The sequence below is a fragment of the Lactuca virosa genome, chromosome 6 (genome assembly GCF_052849685.1).
Source record: "Lactuca virosa cultivar CGN04683 chromosome 6, Lactuca_virosa_CGN04683_v6, whole genome shotgun sequence".
NCBI classification, from domain to species: domain Eukaryota; kingdom Viridiplantae; phylum Streptophyta; class Magnoliopsida; order Asterales; family Asteraceae; genus Lactuca; species Lactuca virosa.
The window spans coordinates 28,178,534-28,190,102 of NC_136431.1; the positions used below are offsets into that span (position 1 = coordinate 28,178,534).

Consider the following 11,569-nt stretch of genomic DNA (forward strand, 5'->3'; position numbering starts at 1 on the left):
AGCTTCCCAGGACCACACGTGGGGTTGATTCGATATGGGTCATCGTGGATCGGTTAACCAAGAACGCTCACTTTATCCCGATTCAGGAGAGCATATCGGCTGTGAAGTTGGCCGAGATTTATGTACGAGAGGTGGTGGCACGTCATGGAGTGCCTGTCTCGGTGGTGTCAGATCGAGATGTCCGTTTTACTTCCAGATTTTGGAAGCGGTTTCACGATGAGATGGGTACTTGTCTCCTTTTCAACACTATTTTCCACCCCCAGACAGACGGACAAATCGAGAGGACGATACAAACTCTCGAGGACATGCTACGCGCATGTGTGCTAGATTTCGGTGGCAGTTGGGATACGTATCTTCCGTTAGCGGAATTTTCGTATAACAACAGTTACCACGCCAGTATAGACTGGCCTCCCTTCGAGATGCTCCACGGGAGGAAGTGTAGGACCCCAATCTGTTGGGGTGAGGTCGGTCAGAGGTTCATGGGAAGTACGGAGGTAGTACTCAAGACCACCAAGCGGATCCAGCAGGTTCGGAGCAGGCTCCAGACCGCTCAGAGTCGGCAGAAGAGTTACACCGACAACTTGGAGTTTCAGGAGGGCGACATGGTTCTCCTGAAGGTGTCGCCCTGGAAGGGTGTCATACGATTCCGGAAGCGGGGCAAGCTAGGCCCCAGGTATATCGCCCCCTTCTGAGTCATAGCCCGGGTGGGCAAGGTAGCATACAGACTGGATCTTCCCGCTGAGCTCAGCCAGATCCACAACACTTTCCATGTTTCCCAGTTACGGAAGTGCTTGGTGGATGATTCAGCAATGGTACCCCTTGAGGATATTCAGGTTGAAGACATCCTGAACTACATTGAGAGACCAGTGGCGATTCTAGATCGCAAGACGAAGAAGCTAAGGAACAAGCGGGTTAAGTTAGTGAAGGTGCAGTGGCAGCACCGTAAAGGTTCAGAGTGGACATGTGAGCCCGATGAGGAGATGAGGGAGCACTACCCAGAGTTGTTTTCCGACGCAGCAGACCTCGAGGACGAAGTCTAAAACAAGTGGGGGAGAATTGTAACGCCCCGTTCCTGGTACGCATTTAAACTATTAAAATTTTCATTTTGTAAGAGCTACTCGACGAGTTGGTAGCCCTAACTCGTCGAGTAGATGCCAGATTGGACGCGGGGTTTAAGTGGTCTACTCGACGAGTCGAAGCCTTGACTCGACGAGTAGGTCCATCAGGAGGAAACCCTAATCTTTAGGGTTTTCACCCTATTTAAACATCATATCTGGCCTCCACCCCAGCCTCTATCACCTCCAAACCCTAATCTCGAAACCCTAATCTACCTTGAGTGATTTTGAGCTAGTTCTTGCCATTTTGAGTGTTATTGTGCCTTTTGAAGCTTGTGGAAGAAGAAGAAGATAGAAGGCTCAGAGGGGAAGAAGTAGATCCAGGAGCTACACTCTATTTACTGCAATTTTAGGTAATCAAGTCCCTAACTTGATCCTTCTTCTCTTAGATCTATTTGTTTCCATTTTATGAAGGATTTGGTTTAAGAACCTTATCCCTTGGGATTGGGACGTCCCAAGTGATGTACATCTTAGATCTAGGGTCTAGGAAAGGTTCCATGGCATAAAGGTGCAAACTTTATGACCATGGAGACCCCATGCAAGTTTATATGCAAGAACATGGCCTTTTAGACCTAAAAGACCATGCATGGGAGGAAAGCTCGGGACTTTACGTATCCCACAGATGATAAGAGCCTAGATCTAGTATATTGTACTTTGGTTTATGGTATTATGGCTTGTGGACCAAGTTTTATGTCTTAAAGAAGTTAGGGTTTGGGTTAAACCCATTAGGAAGGACTAAGGACGGGTAAAGTTGGAAACTTTACCCTTAAGAGTGCATTTCCAGTATGTAGATGAAGTTTGGAACACAGATCTGAATGGTAGGAGCTTAATCCATTGAGATGGCTCAAACAGACAGGGGAACTCGCCGAGTCCGGGGAAGGACTCGACGAGTTGAAGCGGGTTGTCCCGATTATTACAACAACAAGAACTCGGCGAGTCTGTTAAGGGACTCGACGAGTTGACGACCACGAGTTTAAGCATTTAGGGACTCGTCAGGTTGGGAGATAACTCGACGAGTTGGGTTGATTGGGGGTTGACCTTAACTTTGACCAGGGGTAAAATGGTCATTTTACCCTAAGAGAGGATTAGCAGATTCTGATTAAGTGTTATTATGGAATTGATAGCCGGAGGGTCTCCGGAGTAGCGAACAAGGATTCCTCACTCGAGTTTTCAGCACTCAGTCTTACGAGGTGAGTTTCCTTCAGTAGGAACGGGTCTACGGCACCAAGGTCGGCCCGTATATGTGATATGTTAGTAGCTGAGTGTGGGCGGGGCCCGATTCTCATAGTAGCCTAGAGTGGGCGGGGCCCGATTCTCATAGTATGTATAGATATGTGATTGTTTGGTAGATATACTTGTTGTCTGTGTGATACTTGTATGCATGTTAGACAGCGGAGTGTGGGCGGGGCCCAAATCTCCTAGACAAAGGGGTGTGGGCGAGGCCCGAATCTCCTAGACAGCGGGGTGTGGGCGGGGCCCGAATCTCCTAGCTAGCGGAGTGTGGGCGGGGCCCGAATCTCCATGAGAGTGGGTGGGGCCTGTATCTCCTAGTTGCATGTTATGTGTGTATGGTATGTGGTAGTTTGGGGAGACTTACTGAGCTTCGTGCTTACAGTTTTCAGTTTTGGTTTCAGGTACTTCCACTAGCAAGGGGAAGGGCTCGGGATGATTGCATGGCACACACCACAGTTTCAGCCTGGGATTGTTTAGACTCTGATATTTTCTCATATGATTATGACACGATGTTTGAGATACATGATTCTTGATTTTTCTCTTTATGGTGATGGATAATTTATGGTTTTTTAAAAAGAAAATTTTGGTCTGTCTTTTTGGGATGTTTCAATTTCATAACATTAGAACAAACAAAATTTTTGATTTCATAGCTTATAAACAAAAAAGATTTCTGATTTCATAGCTTATAAACAAAACAAACCAAAAAAAATCTGATTTATTATTTCATAGGTTATACACAAACAAGATTTCGGATTTCATAGCTTATTAGCTTATACACAACCAATTTCAGATTTCATAACATTTGAGCAAAGAATGGTTCTGATTTCATAGCATTTAAACAAATAATTTCAGATTTCATAACATTAGAGCAAGACGAATTTCTGATTTCATAACCAATTTTAGATTTTATAACATTAGACCAAGAACAATTTTTGATCTTGTAACCAATTTCATATTTCTGATTTCATAAATCCTACACAGAAGGAGAATGAAGACGGATTTCTGATTTCACAGAAAAAACGAAGGATTTTGCTTACATGTCATGACGTCTTTCTGGCCGGAGGTCGGACTGAGGGAGGGCGGAGGTCCGACTAAAGGAAGACGGCGATGATGGAGAGTTGTCAATGGAGGCGGCCAAGTTTTCTTGTTGGGTATCACTTTTAGGTCACGATGGGAAGAAAGAAGGGAGAGGGTAGGACCGTCATTTTTTCCAGTCAGTCTTATTTCGAATTTGACCGAAAAAGTGAGATGGGTCAGACATTCTGATGGAGAAAGCTTCTATAAAACGCATGGTGGCTGACCGAGTCAGCCAAAATCGCTGACTGGAGTCACACGGGTATCAAATGGCACCTAAGTCTTTTTATTAAATAATTTTACAAAAGTATTGATAATAAATATTAATTTGGTCATTTTAATGAAGAGACCCATGAGTTAAATATACAACCGACAAATTAGACTCATAATTGAATTGAAGTTCAAACCGCATCGCAGGTTGCATTTGCAGCCGCAGATCACTTCGCCCGCCCAAACTCCTCTTTCTTCTGCCCCAAACTAATTTGAAATCCACTTAAATCTCTCTGCAATCTAATCTTCGATCTACTCAATTCAGATGGCTGCCAACGTTGATTCTTCTCCGTCTCCTCTTTCTTCGGTGTGTAATCGTTACTCTGTGTTTGTTTTGCTTCAGCTCTATAGACCATCTTTGATGCTTTGCTTGTTAATCGATTTCAATGAATCTTTGTTTTTTGCAGAAGAAAGAGAACTTGACACCAGTTAATTCAAAGATTTCGGTACGTTCTACTATACTTTTTCATCGCGTTGTCCAATATTTGTTACGAGTAACAAACCCTAATTTATGTTCCTGCTTTCAGGAATTGAGAGAATCGCGAGCAGAACTGTTAGATAGAATTCAAAATTTGAAGAATGTAAAGCTTTGATTTATTATTGATTGATGATTTATCCCCTTTTTCGTTCAAGGTAGTAACTACGTAGTTCTGTGTTGTTTTTAACGCGTAGGATCTTCAAAGTTGGAGATCAAAATTAGATACTCAAGTTAAAAGCTACCGTGATGTAAGTATCTCTTGTATCAAAAAAAAAAATTGAAGTGTTCGCTGCAAATCTTATAATTCACTGAATCGTTTACCTTTTTGAACATAATTCTTTAACTTTTATGTCATTTTTGTGAAAATGCCAAAGAAAACACTACAAGAATTGCATTTTTGTAAAAGGTTAATTGATATAAAGTGAATGAAGCCTGTGTTGCAATTTGGAATTGTTTATACAGGAGCTTTCAGATCTGAAGAAAACTTTGAATGTGGAAGTGGATCAGCTTCGATCTGTAAGGACTTTTTCAATGCCTTTCATTTTAATTATTATGCAAATATTTATATGATGATTTATGCTACTAATTTATATCATGGTTTTATGGGATCTAGGAATTTCAAGAACTAAGAACAACTCTTCAACAGCAACAAGAAGATGTTACTGTTAGTTTAAAGAACTTGGGTGTAAGTTATTTTTTTTCCATTAAAGTGATATCTGGATAAATAATACTTAAAACGTATATTTATTTATATGTTCAAAAGAAACACTCATCATAAAAAGCTTATTTGTGTACAGTTGCAGGATGTTTCAGGAGATGTTAAAGATACTGAAGGTTCAAAGGTGGAAGGAGAGAACATATGAAACGAAGTTTGAATTAAGAGGTCATGTCATGTCCTTAATCGTCTTTTTACCCAATCATATTCATGTGTCAATTTTGTATTGCCTAAAGAACATGGTATTATCATCATCATCATCTATTCATGATTAATCCAAACATCTACCAATTTATTAATGGATCTTGCAATGAATAGTGATTAGTTATTACTTCTATTTGGAGGAGTTTATTATTACTATTTTGTTTATTTATTATTTACAAGAATGCATTTTGTTCACAAGCTCGAGACCAATTGGTATTTTAGAAAGGAGAAATCAAATAACGTCCTATTTTTTCTTCTTACACACTTAAGATCGTGACACTTGCATATTTATGTTGTTTAATATAAGTAGCCTTACTAATTACTACAATGTTCATTAACTTTTATAACACATAACATAAAGTGTAAGTTTTTTTATAAATGATAAATTCTATGAAATTAACCAGGTTTCACAAAAATTCGATTGACATTGAATATTTTTTTGTTTCAAATTGGATATTTTTTTTGCTAATTTGTTATAATTCTGACTATTAGACCGGTCAACCAGGTTGCCAGCAAGTGTGCCATGCCGACGTGTTAGTTTTGATGATGTGGTATGTGACATCGAAATATGTAAAAATTGAAAAAAAAATCTAAAATATAATGATTTTTCTGAAGTTTTTAAAATATAGTGACTTTTGGGATATTTATAAAAAATATAGTGATTTTTGTGAAGTTTTCATGTATGGTCATATTTATAAACTAATTATGTTCCCATTAATTCTGTTTTATTTAACATCTTAAAAAAAACAATAAATAGTATAATCGAATGCATGTTAGAGTAAATATTTGATTGTTAATATAAACATTTTAAAATTTCAACTAATAATATGTATAAATAATTTTTAATGACTAAATTAAAAGATTTGAATAGTTGATTGATCGTCAATAACATTATCCTACTTGTAAATGATAATATTTTTTTAACTTTAACGACAATGCATTATGATGTATATAGTTGAAGGCAACATTTTCTTACTCTACCAATGTTAAATCTACAATGATTAGTAATCAAGAAAACACATGAGATTAGACCTGACAATTGAGTTGGGTTCAGATTGGCGGGTCACGGATTGACGGATCAGAAAACATAAACTCAACTAAACTCATATAATATATGGGTTGGCGGGTCACGGGCTGGTGGGTTGGAAACCTCAACCCAACCCAACTCATATAACCCTTTTAAGTATATATGGGTTTGCGGGTTTACAAGTTTGTGGGTCAAACCCAACCCATATAACCCGTTTAATAAATAAGCGACATACTTTCAAAAAATGGTTTTTTTTTAACATAAAGTCATAAAGTGATTAAACTAATTAACATAAAAAATTGTTTTCAACATAAATGCATAAAGTCATTAACATCCAAATAAAATAGAAAAATGAAAACATTTATATTAAGTGGATGCGTTCTTCGTTCATGACTCATGAGTATCTAAAAATGACGACATGTGTTTTTTCTTTTTTCATTAGGGCACCGCAAACACAAACTAGACACATACGCATACGGAAGGAATACAATGATACGAAACATTACGAATACGGAAGGAAATTAGATTTCATTAATAATTAAATATATCTAATTTTTTAAAATGTAGTGTGTGTGTGTGTGTGTGTATATATATATATATATATATATATATATATATATATATATATATATATATATATATATATATATATATATATATATATAGAGAGAGAGAGAGAGAGAGAGAGAGAGAGAGGATCGAGTGATGACTTTTTTTAAAGTGAGGACACCTTAAAAAAATTGAAAAAAAATACAAATAATAAAATCGAGCATAATACTACATCAGAAAAAAAAATTGAATCATTAAAATTGAAACATAAATCACTTTTAAGATCAATGATTCAACTTTTATGATCTATGATTCAATTTTAATGATGCAAAAAAAAATTTCCAATTTTTTTTTCTCTCGGATATAGTTCTATGCTCGATTTTATTATTTGTATTTTTTTTAGATTTTGTTTCAATTTTTTTAAGGTGTCCTCATTAGTTCTCACTTTAAAAAGAGTCATCATCGGAACCGGACCCTATATATATATATATATATATATATATATATATATATATATATATATATATATATATATATATACGGGTTGACCCGCGAACCCAAACAGGTAACCCAACCCAACCTACAAAATAAATGGGTTAGTGGGTTGGGGAGTTGACGGGTTGGCGTGTCAAAAATCTCAACCCAGACTCGTTTATTTTCGGGTTGGGTCAGTGTCGGGTTACGGGTTGGGTCGATAGTTGCTACCCCTACATGAGATCTTACGTTGAATTCATATAGTTAAAAAAAATCATTATTTTTTTATTAAATTATTTTAATATAAGAAATAGACTTTAAAATAAATATTTAAAGTTCTACTCTGTCATTTAAAGATCTTGAAGATTTCAGAAGAGCCTTTGAAAATGAATTTATCTTTTTAGGTTTCAAGTTCACATTTGATGCAATCTCCAGAATATAACTATCCACAAGCTTTGAAACATTCTTTAACGATTTTAAATCACTACCCATTTCTTCAAAAGTTATAAAAAAATCTTCAAAGTTATAAAGAATCGATCATTATTTCAAAAGAGTGTATTATATAATATATCAAAATCAATATTGATAACGTGCCTTCTAGCCACACTAGAAAAACTAAAGATACTAAGGATCAACCTCTCTAGGTGACAGCATGTCGGCCCTCCTGTCGTGTCATGGTTCAGTGGCCAACCTGAAAACATGCGCATGCAAGTAGTCATGTGACAAAGGAGCACCTGCGAACTTTGCTAATGGTGCACACACCGTTATCATTGCTAAGCCAATTTGTGGCTTAGGCAGAAGATAAATGTACGATATACCAATTAGTGCCATTGTCCCGATCCGGGCCTAACACCCATGTCTACCAGAGCGGGATCTGTGCCAAGAGCCTCACTATAAAACGACACATGCCTCTGATGATAAAGGGATTGAGCTCTGACTCTCCCCACTTTATACTCACTCACATATTCATCTCTCTCGAAGACTAACTTGATCGTCAAAGCGTTCTCCCATGACACCCTCCCGGAGCACGGCTGTCGACATGTTTCCTTTCTTGTGATACAGATCTTTATCAAGGCTGAAGCAGACCACCGACAATACATACTACGAAGATCCACTTCACATCAAGTATAAATAAGGATAAAAATTTATTAAACATAAATAGTTTTTAAACTAAATATTTATTGATTTTTTAAAGTTTTTAAACAAAAACAGTTTAGTTAAAACAAAATTAATTTATCAACATGACTATCCATGAAAACTTTGCAACAATCACTATATTTTGAATAAATATCACAAAAGTCACTATATATTTTGGATATTTCATAAATGTTACTGTATTTGGGATAATTATCACAAAGTCACAACATTTTAGACTTTTTTTTTCACACCTAAAAATACGATGTCACCAAATAGTTTACTAACACGCCATCATGTCATGTCAGCATATTACATCAGTTGACAGCCTAGTTAATCGGTTTTAATTATCAGAATTATAACAAATTTGTAAAATAATGCGTAATTTGAGACAAAAAAAATATCAAAATCGAGTTGTAAAAATTTAATGACTTTTGAGAAATTTATCAATGTTATAAACTATTGTCAACTTCAACTCTTAGTCATATATGGGTAAAGTTTGACCAAATAAACCATGTTAATGATTTTATATTTATTTTTTCAACCAACAATTTCTATAATATTTTATCAAATTTAACACAAAAATAGCTTGGTAGAATATTTAAAACAAATAGGTAAATAATTGGTGCCATATAACATTACGCCCAAACCTTTTGACTTAGCTCATTAAGTAATTCTGCCATGTTATGTAAAACGGAAATAATCATGTATAATTAATTGTCAAGTGTATGTTTAACCAATAAAACTCATCAAGTCAAAAAAAAAAAAAAAATTGGAACCTGCAAATTTTATTAAAAGGCAACCCCCTAACAAGGAGCTAAAGGGTGCCAAAAGTTACTCATTAAGTCAAAAATTAAGTCATTGATTATCAACTTAATTAAGTAGAGATGAAATTACTGGTAGAAAGGAAATCAAGATATTACAAAGTTCGACAAAAAAAAAAAAAGACAAGTAATATGGTTGAAAACATGATTCACTTGGCTTTCAATTAATTTCAGAATTATTTCTCACATGTGAATCAAACCACGGATAATTAGATTTAAAGCACTTGTGCTTCATATTTCTCTTTTAACAAACAATATGTAAATTGCTACTTTTATGATATCTAGTTGCAACTTCAAAATGAATCCCAACTTGTTCTACATGCAAAGGGGAAACATAACACATATGCAGATATGCTCAATAAAAGTAACCCAAAACTTGACCCCCAACATTCTGTCGAATTGCTTCTTCATGATCCAATACACCATTTGGCGTCGTGATCACCACATACCCCCACTGCATCAAAAACAATTTCATGATGAAGAAGAAGTTTAAAAATGGAATCTGGATTCACTTCAAGAGTTATAAATGACATAAGAAGAAATTATGAACAGCAAACCTGCTGCGTTGGAAGTGTTCGTAGTCTGTAATTCTCTATCTCATGAGCTTTGATGTCTTGTCTGTATGTAATTGCTCGACAATCTTTAATCCTACCCAGCAGTTCAACCTTTATTTTTCCTACTCTATGAGGATCATACACTTCGAAATTCTTGACATACCCTGTAATTAAAAGCAGTGAAATATGTGTATAAAGAAACTGATTACAAATAGATAAAGAATCATGTTTATGAACCTATTTGATGACATGAAATAACTGCGAGATTGAGTTAAGTTAGCTTATGTTTCACAACGAGCAGTGTTCGATCTACATACTGATTTTCTCTTTTGAGACAAATAGTCAGAATTAAGAAATGAGAAGATCACTTAAGAAGAAGAAGAAGAATATAATCGAAACTAGTCCTATCATATTTATGGTGAAACTGATACGAATTGAAAATGCATATACGAACTGACTCAGAGAAGAATCTGAAAGCCTAATAGCAAGTCAATCGTAATCCAGTTCACCATGAACATGAACATAAACACTGGATTACATGGTTGAAATTCTGATTCGACATCCAACAACTCACACTCGATTTGAAATGACAAGATGTATGAGAAGATGAGGAAGTGTACCTCGTTGTTTCATGATGGTGAGAAAAGAAGAGATGACATTGGAGATGGGTTGAAGCTGAGCGGATGCAAAACCTCTCTTCTCGGCATTAACCATCGTCCTCAAAGCGTCGTTCAGTATCCTCCTCCCCATTTCGATTTCGTCAAGCTCCGTCTGCTCGGCCGATGCAGTGACTGCTGAACCCTAGGAAAAAAACCCGCTCCAAAGATATGGACATTGGGCCTTATTTCGGCACCCGACTAGTTTCTTCTCTAATTTTTTGAGGTGGTTTTGGAATTTTAATTTTTTTGCAGTGGGCCACAAAAGCTTGGCCCAATGAAAAATGGCTTTTAGTTTTACGCCTATATATAGTAAGTTACTAAAAGGTTCTCTGTATTGGATGAATCGAAATGTAGTTTTCGATTGAATTGTCATCCAATAAAGAAGTATAATTACGCAAAGAAGAAAGTGATGCGGGTGTATGGTTTCATTTTAGTTGTCATCCAACCAATAAATGTTATTTTATCAAGGAAAAGAGCCATGAGGTGTTGTCGGCTAATGTGAAAGGTCACGAAGGTGTTGCGGGGAACAGAAAATGGTATGTAAGTCTGTGTTCGATAGCAACTTCGGTGAAAATGTGTTAAAGATTACTTTGTATTTTTTACGCAAGTTGCTATCGTCCAAGAAATAACTACAATTTCATGGATCTTACATCCCGAATCTTAAGCAAACCATTGTGATATGTAATTATTTCGATAAAAAAATGTTTTTACATGTTACATACGCGAACTTAACAAAACATTGAAACGTGTCATGATATTGGATATTATGGTCGTAAAAGTATCATCAAAATCATATAACAAAAATACCCAATAAAAAGTCTTACTAAATCCTGAGAAAACCAAAATGACTAATCGATCTTCTTACGAGATCCTCGGTAAACCGTTGTCAGTCGATCGATCATGAAACACTTCACTGCCATTGTCATGTTGGGGATTCTTGATTGGAACAATTTAATTATCAAAAGCAGCATAAACAAAAAAAATTAGAATTTAATTTATAATCTCCAGGAACCATGGATCCAATTAGAACAAACTAATCTCAATGAGAATGTTGACATTTGATGTTAAAAGACTAGTTACCAAAATTGATTATTTCTACGGTTCATCCATACAAACACATGAATAAGTGCCTACTAGATTACCAACAAGATCAACAACAAACTTCTTTTTTTTTCTTTAAAATGAGAGGGAGAGTGGGGTGTAGGTGTGTGGCACCTTCTAAAATGTAACAAAGATATATTATGTTTTTTAGTTTCCTT

General features: G+C 36.0%; 2 protein-coding genes across 2 annotated transcripts; one reads left to right on the forward strand and one right to left on the reverse strand.

Annotated features, from left to right (window-relative positions):
• The first annotated feature begins 3,810 nt into the window (after positions 1–3,810).
• LOC145120505 (uveal autoantigen with coiled-coil/ankyrin) lies at positions 3,811–5,222 on the forward strand. Its single transcript, XM_079056314.1, has 7 exons — positions 3,811–3,999; positions 4,100–4,138; positions 4,220–4,273; positions 4,365–4,418; positions 4,633–4,686; positions 4,784–4,855; positions 4,968–5,222. The coding sequence occupies exons 1-7, from the start codon at positions 3,958–3,960 to the stop codon at positions 5,031–5,033; spliced, it is 381 nt and encodes a 126-aa protein (XP_078912440.1). The 5' UTR covers positions 3,811–3,957; the 3' UTR covers positions 5,034–5,222.
• A 4,008-nt stretch (positions 5,223–9,230) lies between these two features.
• Positions 9,231–10,469, reverse strand: LOC145119000 (small ribosomal subunit protein uS8my-like). The gene is made up of 3 exons (XM_079054640.1): positions 10,272–10,469; positions 9,655–9,815; positions 9,231–9,551 (listed from the first exon to the last, which is right to left on the reverse strand). Exons 1-3 carry the CDS (start codon positions 10,399–10,401, stop codon positions 9,453–9,455), a joined length of 390 nt encoding a protein of 129 aa, XP_078910766.1. The 5' UTR covers positions 10,402–10,469; the 3' UTR covers positions 9,231–9,452.
• Between the last annotated feature and the right edge of the window lie 1,100 nt (positions 10,470–11,569).